The following is a 17,882-nucleotide window of genomic DNA, read 5'->3' as shown; positions in this document are numbered from 1 at the left end:
TTCTTTTTTGCTTTTATTTTTTGCTTTGCTTCCCATCCATTGGACTTTCACTATGTCTTCGACCCGGCGAATGATGAAACATTTTTAACCCCGAGCATCAGTCCCCCGTGGGACTGCGCTGACGATTAAAAACGCAACAACAACACTCTAATTTTTTGCTGACGCCATGTCTTTTTCTGCTTTTGTTCTATCAAATGATTTCATGCTTTTTGAGAGGCAATTGCTAACTTGTTATGAAGAATACAGATTTCCTCTGAGGCTGCCTCTACCAACAATCATGTCCAATTTCTCTAGACCGTAGTCATTGGTAGACAAAATCGTAAAATTTGATCATTCTTTCATATTATCAAAAGTTTTTGTTCCTTTCTAAGCTCGGTGTTTCTACATTGAGTATAATGACATTTACGTGGTATCGTTACTGGGTATCACGCCCTTGAACCGTGAATTTCAAAATATTGACCAAGGAAACTGTTTGTCACCTAGTTCAGAGGAAGCTGGTGACACCATGAACTAGCTCGGGTTTGTTTTTTTTTCATTCATCTTAGAGCACGGGGAACTAGTTTGGGTGCAGAGGTCTAGCAGCAGACAGAATAACAAACTATTTCGCAAGCGAGCTGCATTGTAAGGGACAGTTAGCAATTCAAAAAGCAGTCCTAAAAGCAGCATCGCTATTATCTATCTAATAAAGATTCAAGCTTTGTGGTTTTAATTCCCCGGAATAAAGTCCTCAAAATAAAACTGATTTCGAAATCTACTGTTACCCTCTAAGCCAGGTCACATGATCATAGGGCATCTTCTTAGCTAGTTCAGAGCATAACTAATAATATCACCTTTAATATCTCCCGACTCTGTCATATTTACTGTATATCATAAAGACTTTCGTCCGCGCTAGGATTTTTACGGTCAGTAGCGAAAGCTTCTTTTTACAATAACAGATTTTCCTTCTCTAGAGCCTATTTAAGAGTACGGCCTGAACAATTTTGCGACTTGGCTCTCCTCAAATAGAACCGCCCATGGATCCACCTAGAAAGTGGTTTAGACTCAGACTTGCTCAGGGTACGATCCCATTAGCCCTCGGTTCGTCTTGATTTTGCGGTTTCGCTGTACTGTTCAAATTACCTCATAAGCAGTGGATTCTATATTGTCTTCATTAATTTTATCATAAATATGATTGAAACTTTATACCTATTTTCTTCTAACGACCCTATATACTAGTAATCCTCAAGCCTTAACTTGAACGATTAGAAATCTTTGAGAGAAATGTAGTAAAAACATCCTTTCGAAGCCCCTCTGACTCATCGATCAAGCTAATCATTTGCCTTAGCTCTTGGATACGCTGCTCTTCAAACTCCTGATAAATCTTCTTCATACCAAGCTCACAAAACACTGTGTAAACCCGGTCTTCGTATATTTTACCCTTCCGACCGTAAGACTCGTCAAGAATCCGGCGCTGGCATGGTGTGCACCGTATCAATGCTTCATTGATAACCCAGGAACATTTGTTATCCTGGATATCAGTGCCGACTTTTCCAGTCACTGTAGAGTCACCAAACACATCAAGATAGTCATCTTGAGCCTGGAAATATTCTCCCATCGGCATCATGATCTTATAAACTTGATCCAAATTCCGTGGTGTAGCAAGTTCCAGCCAGTGTAAAGCTAGGGTAACCGGTAGATAAAAGCTATAGTAAGAGGTCTTATGTCTCACAATCAAGCTATATCTCTCGATTGAAAAACGACTCAAGTCCACATTATCATCAAGAGCAGTCATCATGTCGCATAATTGTCCTAGTTCGGTTTGAAGTGCGGCCTCATGGAAAAGCTCCATTAGCTGGATATACGATGGATGCTCCCTGAATTCAGACTTTAAAGTCACGTATATCAAAGATTCAAGTATCACAGCATCATTGACAGCTGCCAAGCCTATATCTGAGCGACGGTACCAGCATGCTTGGCCGCGCCGGGTGAGGGACTTGTCCATGATATCATCATGAACTAACAAAAATGCTTGAAGCAGCTCTGTTAACCAACCTAGAGTGGCTAGAGCTCTAAATTCATCTTCATTTAACAGTCGACCGATTAGATATCGACCAGTGTCGGGTACGGAAAGGCCACGGTTAAGTTTTCCACCACTGACGTTGTAGGTAAGGCACTATCAGGTCCAATATATTGTTAATGGAATAAATGAAGTCAGAATAATCGAGTGACGAGTACCTCTTCTAGTCTATCCATAATGTCTTTGGGAATATTATACTCCTTAGTATAATCAAGATGACCTTTAATTATGGATGGGAGCAAGGCCTTGAAGTTTGTCTGTTGAATATTTTGGCTCATTGTTGTGGGTGAATCTTCGTTGAATAGGCCACGGAGGAAATAGTTGTTGATGGAGGTCATGTTCGGGGTATATAGATCTTCATAAATGATTTAATTAAAGTGAGAAGTTTAGGTCACCAACTTGTATAATCATTTATGCACTCTTTTCCAAATCCGAGCACGGTAAAACTATTTGATTAAAACTATCACGTATATCAGCAGTCCGTTCAGGCTTCGCTTTTCATCTACAGTTACACAGCATAAAGCCATTACCAACGAGTAGTATAGGATCACTTACTTCAGAGAGAGTGCTTGTAGGCTAGCATATTCACGCCGTGCGGGTCGATTCAATAGATTATACACGCAAAAACACTAAAAAAACTCTATATAGCTCAAAGGGACTACCAGGCGTGTATCTAGGGGTCAGATGAGAGAGGTATAGGAGTTTGTATGATAATTTTAGCTAAAATAGTGACTATATGCTGTCGATACCCTTTCAATACATTGTATAGGCTGAATTCTCTAGTCGACAATTCTCAGATCACCGACTACAAAACATTAATACCACGACAGATGGGTAGCACGGCATTTAGTGGCTTAGATATTACCTAAAGGAGCTTGAACTGCATGCATAAGACACTCGTTTACCAACGCAAAGGGGGGCTGACAGCTGGTGTGTAACATAGCGACCTATCTTACCTATTAGAGCTTGAATCGCATGCTTACATACGTTTTGAACCAGGGCGCTCTACGGCAAGGCTGCGAATGCAGGCAGGATGAGATAGATCAGCGAATCAGCCAACAAACCACACCACACCACGATGGAAGGAAGCCTCTCAGAGAGGAAACAGATGCTACTTCAGCGAAAGATGTGTAAAAGTTGATTTTCTCTCTATCGGAGACGCGAAGCTATATCCTGTAAAGACTGTGTACTAGGAAAGATATCCTCCAATCATAGATCACCCCTTGCCTGCCATTTCCCCACTACAGTATGCATGACGCTTATTTCTAATGCAATGGGGAACTAGGACTGTTGAATATCTACATATCTAAGACAGTGAAAAAACTTCTCGTGGTATATTAACTTTGAAGTGTTTAAGACAAAGTAGAAATCTGTTTGACGCCTCGTGCGCGCAATAAATACAATAAATATTATTCGCGGCTTTGATCAAGAATTATCTTTGATAGATCAGTAAAAGGAACTCAATCTGGCAGAGATCAGCGAAGCACTGACTCCATGTATTTGAAAGTCACAACTTTGGACGTGGTATTCGATTTCTCCATGACGAATCAGTACACAGACAGGCCCTAACGTAATTTATTCAAGTCATCAAGATAAGGCGCGTCTACTGTATTTTGGAGACTGACAATCTTCGGTTGCTGATAAATAGAGGAGATCTTCCACAGTAAAGTACGAAAAGAAATTCAGTTCACTTTCGACCTAAAATTTTGGAATCTACAAGACAATAAAAATTGCCCTTAGATTTTTTTAACTTTCTCTTCATGACTTCTGTTTGTGACCCCCCGGGCAATTCGCCAAAGATGGAAAGCTGCAGGAATTTCGCATTCTATCGCGCACTTCCGATAACCTCCAAAATTCAACTTCTCCTAATAAAGTCCATAATCAAATAAGCTCAGTAGCAATACTGAAAGGGCTACCCAATGTACTTGCCAATAGTGGTCCTCGTCAGGCAGTGGAAAGCCTACGCAAAGTGATTGATGAACTGGATGAGGCAACATTTTCCCATTCCACCGAGAATTACTCCATCCTCACAAGAACTGGTGACCTATCGCTCAGCGAGACTGGCTTTTATGCAGCACGAGATGCACTTCAGTGGTGGCGCCACTGGCATGGGTCACTCGAAGGTCACTATTGGAAACATATTTATGTCGCATTCTCCACAATACCTGAAGACCTCGTTATTCCCCCAAAACATCTTTTAAATGGCCGTTTTCGTCTTCTAGGGAAATCTTTGAGTGAAATTTTGAAAGGCTTGAATGAAGAGAAAGTCTCTCCAGATTCCGTTGACTTCATGGAAATGTGTCTATTGCGGCAGTATCTATTCCAATATCTTGACAGACAGAATTCAGAGATCCATGAGATGCTCTTTCCAAGTCCTGCTTTGACATCTAAATGGCAGCATATCAAAACAAATACATATGGCTGTACAATTGCCCTCTTGGCTGCAAAAATGTCGGACTCGCTGGGTATTGTCAATACTGCCACCAATTTGACGACTATTATGGATACCATGTCTATGGATCTTGCAACTGAATCTACCGACTCAGTTCTAGATACAGGATTTTTCCGAGGAGATCGTCCAGAGAATCATTTTTATTGGAAGGAAGAGGTTAACACGTTATATAAACGATATATTTCTCTTCTTAATTTGGCACCAAGCTCGCCTGTTATTAGCCGATCGGTAGCATCCGGATTACAATTCGTTCCTGGTATGGATGGATATCGTGAAAGAAAGAGACAAGTTCGATTCCCAATTTCCGCTTCCTTGCGAAGAAGACTTGAAAATTATGCCACAGATAGTGAAAATGTGCGGAACAACAGATATATAATTCAATGATATAATTGCTATGCTTTGAAGAATGAATTTGTTCGAATTCAAAGTAGATATATCGATTTAACCTTTGAGTTTAAGGTGATTATTAACTTCGAGAAAAAGGAAATAGGCACCAGTGGTATTCAACTCTTTTTTTAGGTCAGGCCGTCTAGGAGAATATGGCATTGACAAAGGTGACAGTTGAGAATATTTCATTTTAACTACCGGTCTTCCTCTAGCTTAAATACCAGAGAATCCTTTAAGGAGAATTGTGTGGAGCAAGTCTTCAAGATAGCATAAAGCTAAGTCCTGTGATTGGCCTAATCAGAAAACAAGGAAGACCTCAGGGCTCTAAAGGAGTATGAAATGGAAAGAGAATTATACCCTGATTGATATTAACCTTAGTCAAGCATTAAATATGTAGTCTAAATACTAGATAAAGGCTACCCCTTCCTTTTCAACATTCTATATCCCCTCAGACCTTATAATATCTCACCAGGCTAAGCTGAACCAACTGATGCCACCCAAATATGGCGCTTTATTATATCTAGCTTGAGGAAGATATTGATAATTGGCTTTATATCAAGTTCTATGCAATAAGAACTTAGGACTTTCCTAGCTTATGGATAGATGGTTTTATATTTTCTATAGAATTAAGAGGGTAGCAGACACATTATGAATTAGATTTCCTGGCCAAATCTATCAATGTACTCAATTTCTTGTTGCAATCAATTAAACTGGTTACAGGTTATTACTGGCACTTAATATGACGTGCAAAGGCTTGGAAATGGTTCAAGGTTCAAGGAATTCGGTCTTTCCTATACAAGCAAGATGCATTTTCAAAAACAGGTTTCTGAATATACTCATCTAGCAAGGAAAATAATCAGGTCAAACGACGCTCTATTTTGATCTCGAAAATCAAGAGAAAAAAAAAAGAAAATCGGATATGACCTCAGATAGTTTTTTGCCGAGTTCGGCCAGCTTCGGTTACTCGTCTGCTCGTATAGATCTCACTGCGCGTTCATCAACTACGTAAACCGCAGTGACGCCGAATCTTCGGCTCAAAGGTACCAAGGCAAAGCTGTCATTAAAAGTCGTCCCCTACTTTGTTGAATGAATATAGGGCCTAGATCGATGCAGACGCATAGGAATGGAGATAACTTAATGAGAGTTGTTATGCATAGAAAGTCTCGAAGCGTTTGAAAATTCTTATGAGAAACTTGAAAGGGCGGACAATATCTTCAACTTTCGTATATCGAGGCGAATAACCCGAGATGTCAATTTAGAGTAGCAATTTATCCATTCATCACCTATCCAGAGTCCATTTGCTAGAAAGGCAATCCTACGAGAGTGCAGTACCATTAGCCGGGATAGCGTATCGGTATGAGGTTGCCGAATAAAACATATTCCCTGTCAAGCCCTCGATCATTGCCCTCGCAAATCGGCGCTGGTGATTACTCAAATTCTCTGAAGCTAAAGTTTCGTGATAGATATCATTTATCTGAGACTCAAGATCCCACAAAATCATGCGTATCAATGCTATAACACACTCCTGTGATACACTGTGCTGATCTTGCATCACTGGGATAGCATTTATCAGCGCACTTTCCTTTTCGATATATTACTTATACTCTTTGAAGTAAGAGTATAGGTCATTTGTGAGTGAGAAGTGCATAATATTGAGTCGATTTATTGGGGCGAGAACGTTAAACTCCTCGATAGATATAGGGGCACTGCATGTAAATTTCAATGCAGCATTTATAGCACTATTGAGAGCAAAGTCAGCAAATGTAATAGAATGAGACGAAGATAATGAAACGTCATATAATTACTCAATACCGGTATCATTTATCCTATACTCCATATAGGCAGCGAATGACGAAAACTGCAATTGCTCTTTTGGCGGCTTTGATCTTCTATGTTTTGCCCATATCAGAAGACCTTCCAAGTATGCTTGGCCATTAATTGAGTCATCATCTATGCACTCCCGAGCAAACTTGTCAAAAATTGGGTTCTTCCAAGTGATCTGCACTTCCTATATCATCTGGCAGAAACCCTTGATTGAGGGAAGATGAATTCATCGATGAGGAATATCTCAAGATTCAACTTAAGGCAATCATCATGGCTGGGGCAGACACTACAGCCACTCTATTGACAAGTATGGTTTACTTCCTGTTGAAGAACCCTGATACTCTCCAAAAAGTACAGTCTGAGGTCTGCTCAAAGTTCTCTTCATATGAGCAGATCACGTTTGATAGTACCCTCAGACTACAGTTTTTAGAAAGTGTTTCGAGAGAGACCTTACGTATGTTTCCACCTCTATCTTTTGGCCTTCAGCGTGTTTGCCCCGGTTCCATGATCCAAGGTCATTATATTCCCGCTGGCACCAATGTATCAGTGGACCCCTTTACTACCTCACTTGACCCCCGCAACTTTCGGTCTCCCAACAAGTTCCGACCTGAGCGTTGGATAGATGACTACAGATTTAAAGATAACAATGGTAGTCAGCCATTCTCTCAAGGACCTCGAGCATGCCCTGGAATGAAAATGGGGCTGGCCGACAGCAGGGTTATTCTTGCAAAAATGATTTTTCGTTTTGACTGGGATTTGGTCAACAGAGATTGCGATTGGAAGAGTGACGCAAGACAATGGGTCTTGTGGAATAAACCCGCACTTCTTGTTCACTTCATTCCGGTTTTTAGGAAACCATGAAGCAAAAATTAGGCTAGAAAAGATAAGGTACACTCTTGAAGTGTTTCAGTTATAATAAGAGCCATGAAATTTTAGCCAGGATTTTTCATCGATTTGCTGCATTGGAGATACATACGCTTTTCCAGGCTAGTTGGACAAACAAGAACGCAGCGCTAAGGACGCCCATGGGGCCGAATCCAACTTTGAGTGATAAGTGATACTAGCATACGGAAAGGAATGGGGTGGGCAGATCTGCGGAACAACAACAATATCAAGATTTAAGGGAAAAAAAAGAAGAGAGGAAGAGGGAGAGAGCGGTTTTCTTTCTAGCGCATATCACCTGCCCTCCTCATCACTTTCCTCCCTTGCAAGGTATAACGATATTTCTAATTACCTAACCTAGGTACCCTAAGCACTAAGCAATTTTAAGTGTTCAGGGAGTAATCCAGGATCACATAGAGCGCATATGGAAATAGACGGCTGGAACGGTTCGCGTGCGAGATCGATGGCTGAGATTTTGGTCAAAAGATCCTTAATATAGCATCAAATTTTATCGTTTTCGGTACTAAATTTACCGTTACCTTGCGTTGTGGTATATTTCTCATGACAATTATTTCATCTAGAAAGAAAGTCCTCATTACTCCTAGAGAGTTTCAAAAAGGAGAAATATAATGGTATACGCAATACATGCCAAACAATAGCATTATGTTGCATCATCATTTCCAAGTCCAAACCGGCCCCCAAAGCCCCCCAAGTCGCGGCGGAAGAACTTGCCGATATTCTTGAGATTCTCATTCAGATTACCGGCAGCGGTGGGCTCAGATGGGGTCTGGATATATCCAGCTTGCTGAGCTGATGCTGATGGAGCCGGAGATGAACTGCCGGGGGTGCTACCAAGAACGGGTATCGAGGTTGTTCCACCTGTAACGGTACTGAGGCTCGGGTTGCCGAAACGATCAACGCCATCCTTTGCAGCAGATATGAGGGCCGAGCCGAGCATCGAGGCGTCAAAGCGGGAGGGCATAGATCCAGCGCCACTAAGACCCAGACCTTGAGAGACAGATCCGGTTGATGTGGTGACGGGAGTTTGAAGAGAATTAAGAATCGGGTTGCTGGGCTGCAGGCTTGATGCATAGCGGTCTGATGCACGGTGCAGCTGGAATAGCTCGACAAGATGATTCTGCTCTTGTCGATTGCGGATGCCCTTCAGATCGAGGATCTTGCGGAAATTGTTGTTGTTCCGGTCAGCGATATGAATGAGGTATGCTTGTACAAGGGCCTCCGGTGGAGATGGCCGGACCTGAAGTGTCTTTAGAAGAGTTTCAATTTTGAAGAAACTGCTGTTTACGCGCTTCACAAAGCCTGGAGGAGTGGGGGCTGGGAGCAGAGATGAGAGGCCGCTCTTCAGGGTATAAGAATCTAGGAGCATCTAGATAGAATTATGAGCTGTGATGAATAATCAGGAGCGCAGTGGTATGAGATAGCAAATACATACCTGTTCGGCACCTGTCTCAGAAACAGGCTTGCATTGGAAGACATTATTGATAAATTGACTCGACATGAACTCAACCAGATGATCGGAAAATGCCCGAGCATACTGCTGTTTGTGCAAGAGTTGCAAAATCTCGGATGCCTTCTCCTTTGTTCGGGAAAGCAGCTCACTCACATAGGAGCTCTGGTCGCTTACTGCCTCGATTTTGCTCCATGGAGTGTTGCGCATTTCTCTCCAGCTTGGCTCCAGAGTGACTTCGACTTGCCGGACAAGACCTCGTACAGCGGCAGAAGCAATTCCCATGAAGGAATCTGCTTGGCTCTGAAGGTCTACTGATTGCTTCAGAGACTCATCCAGACGACCTTTGATTTTCTCTTCTAGCTGAGTACACGTCGTATAGCAGTAGTCTGCGGTGTTAAGGACCGACACCAGATCCTCTATTGATGGCACTTTCGAGGGCGTGTGGCCAGTAGAACGCTCACTGATATAGTTGAGAAGAACTTGCTGTGCATACTGGTCCAAATATTTCGCAAATACCTTGGCGAGTTCGGCCAAACTGCCACCTGTTGAAAGCTTGGCACATTGCTGGAAAGCGTGACGGTAGAATGTGAAAAGCTCAGTCGAGGATGAGAGGACAGTATGGGAGTTGAATTCTTCATCAGGAGGTTTCAAGGGCTGTTGGCGGTATTTTGGCAAGAGCGCAGCCAGCTGCTTGTCTTGTGCCTCCACCCAGACGCTCAAATACGGCTCAAAGGCCTCTGAGATTGACTGGCCGAATGCAGGAGTTTCAATTGATGAAGCAAAAGTGTCAGTAGATGGGCGAGACGGAGGTGCAAAGCGACGCTCAAGAGAATGCTCGAATTCAAGGGTCTCTTGCAGACACGCAAGTAGCAGGTTGACATCAATTGTCTGGCCGCTGCGTACTGATCGAGAAAGAATGTTTTTAAAATCCTCCCGTGTGCCTTCACAGAATACATTGGCCAGAGTTTCGTTCACTCGCCAGGAGGTTGGAAAAATCGCCGCATTCTCCTCATCGTAGATCTTCAGGATCCGCCGGAACCAAGAATACCTACGAGATATGTTGTCCAGTGATCCTGCCTCTTCATTGTTCCGAAATATCTGACGATATTCGCGGAGCTGGGTATTGCAGTACCAGGTCACAAGCCGTGACCGAGCATGCTCGCCCAAGGCATCCGCGACCAGACATGCCTCTGAAAGCATTACCCGCTTTTGAGCCACTTCGCTCTTGGCAAAAGCTATCTCGAAGTCTTCGCAGACCTGCTCCAGCAATTCTCGCTGGATATCTGCCACATTCCGGCTCAGAATCGCAATCTGGTCAATCGATCGATACGACTTGAAATGAGCCATCAGCTGGATTACTGCCTGGAGAAGCTGGGCGCAATCGCGATATTGTCGAGTCCGGCTGAGCGATTGAAGCTGATCATATGCCGTAGTGAGCATCTGCAAGCGCTTGAGGGCGGTCATAGAGAGGGTGAGGTTCTTCTTCGCATTGTCCAATTGCTTGATGTCGGCCGTCATATCGGTGATGGATTGCTCGGTCTTCGTAGCACGCTCCCGTACATCGTCAATCTTCTTGAACAGCTCTGACAGATCTGCCTTTGCCGTCTGGATGCGCTCTACACTCTCCGCATTGGAGGTGACCTGCTCCTCGACCAGGACGCCGATGTCGTTGTCCAATTCATCTTCATAGGCATGAAGGGAATTTGAGATCTGAGAGACGGAGGAGAGGGTTGAGGGATGCGAGAAGATGGCATTCAAATGGTCGATCGGGTCATAGTCCACTAGAAACTTCCACGATCAGTAACAGTTGTGTGCAGTGCATCCAGTGCTGGGTCGTACCTGCATCCAAGGCGTCGAGGGTGGGTTCCTCGTTTGATGGCATGTGGTCGGTGGTCAGGGTTGTAATTGTAGTCATCCCATTGGCTTCCCAGACTCATCCTCTGCCTGGCCAAAAGACAGTCGCTATGTCAGGCCAATGCAGTTTGCGCGAGTTCGTCAAGAGAGCGGGATTGGGTGTTGATCGGACGCGACGCTCTCCCGCGGGTCGCAGGTCGCATGTCACTGGGGGCCACCTTGACCTTGGCATCTTACGCAACCCGACAAACCGACAAAACCCGCCGGCAATTCCTCTACCATCGCAATTACTACTGGAGAAAACCAACAGGAGAAAAATGACAACTTATAATGATATATTTTTTTGAGGTAGCTAATTTTTTGTCCTCAACTGAAGATAGCAATATGTTTGTAATACATAATACAAATTCACAAAATCCTGCCCATTCGCCTGAGCCATGCAAAATTGAGTTAAGCCAAACAAATGTGGCATCTTTCCCTGTGGCGAAGTGCCACCTGCCATTCGAAAATCTCTAGTATTGATCGATAAATGAAGATGTCGCTGACAGAAGATTGAGAGGTATTGGGTTCAACATTAACCAGCGAGGATGTGACGGCCATTTAGGCCGCAGAAAGGAAAGCACTGGGAGGCAGTGTGCCCTGAGCCTGGGAGTGAAATTAGTATCCAAAGAGACGAAATCAGGCCTGTTAGCTTACCTTAAGGTCCTCAAAGTTCTTCCACGCGGCATCAAGATTCCAGCCATTGCCCGATAGAGCCATTTCGGAGAACTGCAGCGTCATGCCAGACTTGGCGCTCATCTGTGCCACAAGCTGCTCTTGTTGGACCTGGGTCTCGGTCTTGCCAGGAGCAGGAGCACCATAACCACTGGGAATACCAGGTTGAGCAACTGGCGGAGGAACAGGAGCTGTAGTATTTGGAACAGTGGAACCAGCCGCCTGGGGAATAGCCTGGCTTTCAGGGCTCCATGCCTCATGGCCGCCGTACGCACGGAGACATAGGATGTCGCTAATGACGCGGATTCCGGCAGCACTGCTGCCAGGGCCGATGATGAATGTGCGGTCGAAACTGCGTGACTCGACCTTGCCTTCAAAGCTCTCTTCAAATTTCCCGTGAACCATTACCATAAGTCCACCAACACCTGTCGGGCTCTGCCCAGTGGGGTCAGGAAGCCCAGGCACTGGGTGGCATTCGATGAGATACTCTTCCGAATTCGCGGCCAGATCGGGGTGGCGTGTTTGTGGAAATGTAGACCAGGCTTCACGAATCTTGTCTACGCCGCTGTAAGAGCGTGACATGCGGGCGGGCAAGTGGCTAATCTTGAGGAGGTTGCGGCTCTTCTTGATGTATGGGTCCCAGCCAGCGGTTTCGGCCTGCTGGGCCTTGGGAGCCTGGACGTTGACGTTCATAGAGAAAGTGGAATTGTTGTCATAGAATCCAGTGAGGATATCATTACGGCTGTTGTCGTATCCCGAGAAAAAGGCGCGAACGAAGTTCTCTCCGATCTGAGATTCGTCCTGAAAGTAGGGTGCCTGTACGGGAATCGGCGTCTTCTTCTGGGCAGCAATATCCTCTGCAGTCCGGACCACAACGTTGTTTAAGGTTTGGAGTTTGGGGTACCACTTGAGCATGGTGTCTTTGAAATCCGGGGCGGTGCAGAAGGGATTGCCGGTCATATCCAAAAACTCAAGACTTCGAAATTTCCAGCGCCACTGAATCATTGCACGGGCGTCTTTCAAGTTGTTGTTAGAAAGGTCGAGGTTTTTGAGATCGGGAACGGCTTGTGCGAGAGTTGTAACGACGCTGACGTTGGCAAGTTGGTTGTCGGCGAGACTCACGCTCTCTACCGCTTCACGTCTCTGAGCAGCACTTGTGAACCCCATTTCCCAGACCTTCATGAGTGCAGGGAAGAACTTAGATTCAGTTGAGGTACTGTTGAAAATACCCATGGCTACTAGATCCGGGTCATTCCCGAGCTTGGAGAGATTGAGAAGTTTGGTATCCGCGAAGTATCGTTTGCTGAGAATCATCGTCATTTTAGACTTGGTGTCCGCAGTCGACGTGGAAGTGCCAGTTGAAGCAGCCAGTTCGCGATCAAGCGCTGCACTTTTGGATGCATCGCAGGGCTCCACAGTTACATGAATTCCTGCAAAGAGGTTGCCATTGATCCGAAGCATTCGATCCGCCAAATCGGGGCGGACGAATACAACCAGGGAGTCGCCTTCAACCCGCGACTATTTCGAACGTTAGCAAGGCGCAAAAGACCTTGAAACTAGAGTCACCGAAAGGAAGAAACGCCAGGAGGATCCGGGGTTGTCGACTGTCGTTCAGCCGGAAATAGGACCATTTCCAAGAAAAGAGCAAACACCGGTGCGATTGACGTCGAGATTGGTGATTGGTGACCGTCCTTCGAATGTTGAACATACCTTTGTGATTTTAGCGCGGGGTCCTGATTTTGTATTCGCGTTCATTCGTCGTTCAAGAAATGACAGGAGACTTTCGATACCACCATCACGATTTGATGCCGCTTTGCTCTCCTTCCAGCCACTGACACTGAAAGATTCCAGATTGCTTCCACCCCCACTCTTGCCCTGTCGGATGTTGACTTGCGAGTCTTTGGCGTTGGTGTTGGTGATAGCCTTTTGGATGGCATCCATCGTCTTGTCGCGCGCTTGGGGCCGACCACCACCCTTAGCACGGCCGATATCACCACGAGGCCGTTTGCCTCCACGCACGCCAGATCGATCCATGTCCATATCGCCATCTCGGTCAGTGCGCGTCGGGCCCCGCTTGCGGATGCCCCCGCGATCAGAACCGCCTGCACGGCGAGACTTCATGGTCTTCATGTTGTTCATGCGACAAGAATGCAAAGAGGGAGGAAAGTCGCAACTGAGAGAGGAGATAAATGGAAGGAAGCTGGTCTGAAAAGGCCTGGGCTGAGTAGGATGAGCGGACTGCGCGTTGCGCGCCTCAAATCAGATAGGGGATATCTTGTTCGCATGCAGTGGTGTCGTGAAGTCGTCGGTGAGGTGAAATCGATGAAAGGAGGACAGAAAGAGAGAAAGGGAGAAATAAAAGTAAAAGAAAGAGAAATTTTCTAGGCAGCGATCCTGCCTACAGGGTTTGTAGAGAGCCGCAAGAATGATTGAAACCAAAAAAAGTGACGCACCGGTCACGTGCGGTGAAGATCATATGTCATGTGACTTTGGTATGACTCAGCGCACAGCTCAACCCTCCACCAATCAGCAACTGTCTTCTGGCCTTTCAGAATACGGTAATGTCAATACATCGGCCCCATTGCTCATTAGTTCACAGTATACGGCGGCGGCTATCGATTTGGCCAGCTTGCAGCATCCTTTCAAGTCGAGGGCCTCGCAGAAAGAACGGGGCCGAGGAAATCCTTCACTCGACTCGGGTTTGGTGAGTATGCGCCTGAAATTCGGGGGTGTAGTTTCCGATCTCTCCTTGGAATTCCCCGAAACCCAAGACCACCGGCACAGCTTGCGCGTTTCATAGGAGTCCGGCTAACCTCTTCACGCTCTCTTCACCAGACAACCACACACTGCGGAACGCCACCCTCGATCGTTTTCCTGGGGTTATAGCTTTCTCTATGCCCGTCAATTGCTTAGCGAAATGCCTGCAAAGTCGCGATTCATGAGGCTAGACGCCTTCGCCAAAACCGTCGAAGATGCGCGCATTCGCACGAATTCCGGAGGTGTTATCACTATCGCCTCGCTGCTAGTCGTGCTATGGCTGGTATGGGGAGAATGGGCTGACTACCGCCGAGTGGTAGTCCAGCCAGAACTCATCGTCGATAAGTCAAGAGGTAAGGAAGATTTGCAGAGACTCGCATGGGGTCTTTCGCGCTGAGTCGATCTATCGAAACAAGGCTGACGGGAATAATATTAACCGAACAGGAGAGAGAATGGAAATTCACTTGAATATGACATTCCCGCGGCTTCCCTGTGAGCTTTTGACCCTGGATGTCATGGATGTGTCGGGTGAGATGCAGGTGGGCGTGGCGCACGGCGTGAACAAGGTCCGCCTGGCCCCTCCCTCAGAAGGAGGTCAAGTGATTGATATTCAGGCTCTTGATCTGTAAGTCCCTTTCTACTATCAAACGAGAAGATCATCCCCTTTCCGCGCTTTGATCAGGAGCTCACATGCCCTTTTCTTCTACCTCCAGACACTCCCCCGCCGACGCTGCTGCACACCTAGACCCGGACTACTGTGGTGAGTGCTACGGAGCCGATGCACCTCCCAATGCGATCAAATCAGGCTGCTGTAGCACCTGTGATGAAGTTCGGGAGGCCTATGCCAATAAGCAATGGGCTTTTGGAATCGGACAGAATGTCGAGCAGTGCGAGCGCGAGGGGTATGGCGAGAAGCTCTTGGCTCAGCGCCGTGAAGGTTGCCGAATCGAAGGTGTACTACGAGTTAATAAGGTGGTTGGCAATTTTCATATTGCGCCAGGTCGCAGCTACACCAGCGGTAACATGCACGCCCATGACATGGACAACTACTTCATGAAGGATGCCCCGACTCCCGAGCAGCATACCATGACCCACGAAATTCATGAGCTCCGGTTTGGTCCCCAGCTTCCTGCTGAGCTAGCAGACCGGTGGCAGTGGACCGATCACCACCACACTAATCCGTTGGATGATACCAAACAGGCAACGGATGAGCCTGCCTATAACTTTATGTATTTCATCAAGGTTGTCTCTACCTCCTATCTTCCCCTAGGCTGGGACCCGGTCTTCTCGTCTGCAATCCACAGTGCCTACGACAAGGCTCCTCTGGGCTCCCAGGGTGTCGCCTACGGTTCTCAAGGAAGTATCGAGGCCCATCAGTATTCTGTGACTTCGCACAAGCGGCCCCTGATCGGAGGCGACGATGCTGCTGAGGGGCACAAGGAGCGTCTGCACGCCTCTGGTGGTATCCCTGGCGTGTTTTTCAACTACGATATTTCCCCCATGAAGGTCATCAACCGCGAGACTCAGCCAAAGACATTCACTAGCTTCCTGACCGGCGTCTGTGCTATCATCGGTGGTACTCTGACTGTGGCAGCTGCTCTAGATCGTGGCCTGTATGAGGGTGGAATGCGCATCAAGAAGCTCCACTCCAGCTAAACTTTCCCCCTTTGTCCTGGAGATGAAAGGGATCAAAGGGAATCGCATCCCCACTTGGAGTATTCTCTAGTCTGCGAAACGCTAGAGATGAACAAAGGTGGGAAATTGTGGCGTTTTTGGGATACCTTTACACATTGAGTTTCTGTTTTGATTCTGTGTTTCTGTGGTTCAAATGGTGTATGTATACCTAAATCAGACAGCATTTGTTGATCTGTCAACCTGGTCGTGTTTTCATTTTCCGAATGATGTTGGCCTCCAGATCTATCGTACTGTAACCAAAATATGAGAGAACTGTGCTTATGTTACCAGTTCGGAGCTCTGTTTTCAAATCCTTGTAGTTCCAAGGGTTGATAGTTTGCTAGTGTTTTAAACTATGATCTCTATAAAGACTTGTACGCCACGAAAGTCTTGAGAAACAGAGAATGATGATGGGTTCAAGCCATCTGGGCGATTGCATTTCCAGATATATGCAGTGGCCACGGCTTTCTATCTACCAAACTTGTAGCTAAGAATCTAGATGATCGTCAAGTCTAGAGGCTTGGTATCATACCGGCACTGCAAGCTATCACCACTTTGCTCAGCCTACCACTGGCCTCCCACTCCTAGTCTCTTTTGGGCCTTTTAACTGCATAGAATGCATCCATGTTTTTGAAAAATCTAATTTATTGTAGATTTACTTATTTAAACTACAGCCAATTGACCACCTTGGCAGGCTTGTGGCCATTACTGTCAATAAATCGGGGGGTTGCGGCTAGTTGGTTCAGATGGATGCTTCTCAACATTGGTGTGTAGTGGACTCAGACTTGATCAGCTCCTGGGCTTTGATCACGAAATTGCCGGGCCAATGGGGTAAACGATGGGAACACTTCTATCTTTAACCATGTTGATGGGTACTCACATTTACAGCGGGAAGGCGTTTCAATTGTGGATGCCGACGAATGTCATTGATATACGTGTATTCATATAACACATGGTTTCCAATATCGGCTTGTTGCTAGGATGTACCCCCTCAAATAAAACATCTCATGACAGCGTTGAACAATATTTGTGCCTACTTTCAGGCCCCGGAGGACGTACGCAGCATCCAATATGCTTGCAAAGCTCGTGTTTCTTTGGCACACAGTACGTGCTCACGTGCTTCTAGTGGCTGATGCAATTTGCAGCATTTTCAAGGGACCTGCCACATTTCTCTCCCAATAAAAGGTCTTTCTTGATACAATCTGTTGGTATTCATGGTTTGATCGACAGTTATTGCCTAATCCAATAATGTAGAAGACTAGGAGAAAAACATACCCCGGTTCCCCGTACGCATCTGTCAGTCTCCCACAAAATTCATCAGTGAGTCCCCTTACTTGAGTCGAATTGTCTACAGTTGCCCTATGAATATATCACTAATGAGACCAAGGTTTTTTCAATTGATTATAGGTATCATATTCAATGAACGTGAATATAATCTGCGGAATAACATTGAGTCAACAATGTTTTTGTATGGTCCATAAACGTTAGAGCAGCTTGGCAATCTGCAGCTGAGTATGCTGCCTGTTCGACGTTACAGTCACTCAACTATACGATGCAGAAGCATATAATTCCGCAGGTGATTTCTGGGAATTTATCATGTGGCTGCCAGTGTTAACAACCAGCCTGACGTACTGTTTTCTAGTCAATTACTCGTAGTTTCCACGAAAACAGCATTGTAATGGCCATCTACAGAACTTGCGCAACTCTCTGTCAATTTCTGGTCATTCGAGCTCTACGGCAATTTTATGAGGACAGTCTGGGTCGAGTCGTGGTATCTTTATTCACTGACATTCTCGTAGCAAGGTTTCGGG

General features: G+C 45.7%; 4 protein-coding genes across 4 annotated transcripts; 1 reads left to right on the top strand and 3 right to left on the bottom strand.

Moving 5' to 3' along the window:
- Positions 1 to 1,228: 1,228 nt before the first annotated feature.
- On the bottom strand, positions 1,229 to 2,394 carry N7462_003058 (FPP/GGPP synthase family protein; the record flags this gene model as incomplete). Its single annotated transcript, XM_057074784.1, has 2 exons — positions 1,229 to 2,152; positions 2,215 to 2,394. The coding sequence occupies 2 exons, from the start codon at positions 2,392 to 2,394 to the stop codon at positions 1,229 to 1,231; spliced, it is 1,104 nt and encodes a 367-aa protein (XP_056934289.1).
- Positions 2,395 to 8,262: 5,868 nt separating this feature from the next.
- Positions 8,263 to 10,954, bottom strand: N7462_003057 (putative GARP complex subunit Vps53; the record flags this gene model as incomplete). Its single annotated transcript, XM_057074783.1, has 3 exons — positions 8,263 to 8,988; positions 9,055 to 10,853; positions 10,912 to 10,954. 3 exons carry the CDS (start codon positions 10,952 to 10,954, stop codon positions 8,263 to 8,265), a joined length of 2,568 nt encoding a protein of 855 aa, XP_056934288.1.
- Positions 10,955 to 11,526: 572 nt separating this feature from the next.
- N7462_003056 (uncharacterized protein) lies at positions 11,527 to 13,779 on the bottom strand (the record flags this gene model as incomplete). The annotated part of the gene is made up of 3 exons (XM_057074782.1): positions 11,527 to 11,571; positions 11,623 to 13,158; positions 13,351 to 13,779. 3 exons carry the CDS (start codon positions 13,777 to 13,779, stop codon positions 11,527 to 11,529), a joined length of 2,010 nt encoding a protein of 669 aa, XP_056934287.1.
- Positions 13,780 to 14,557: 778 nt separating this feature from the next.
- Positions 14,558 to 16,053, top strand: N7462_003055 (retrograde cargo receptor ERV46; the record flags this gene model as incomplete). Its single annotated transcript, XM_057074781.1, has 3 exons — positions 14,558 to 14,750; positions 14,842 to 15,022; positions 15,111 to 16,053. 3 exons carry the CDS (start codon positions 14,558 to 14,560, stop codon positions 16,051 to 16,053), a joined length of 1,317 nt encoding a protein of 438 aa, XP_056934286.1.
- Between the last annotated feature and the right edge of the window lie 1,829 nt (positions 16,054 to 17,882).

This window comes from Penicillium macrosclerotiorum (assembly GCF_028827735.1).
Source record: "Penicillium macrosclerotiorum strain IBT 26536 chromosome Unknown utg000003l_segment0_segment0, whole genome shotgun sequence".
Lineage (NCBI taxonomy): Eukaryota > Fungi > Ascomycota > Eurotiomycetes > Eurotiales > Aspergillaceae > Penicillium > Penicillium macrosclerotiorum.
This window is presented reverse-complemented; position numbering and strand designations above follow the sequence as displayed.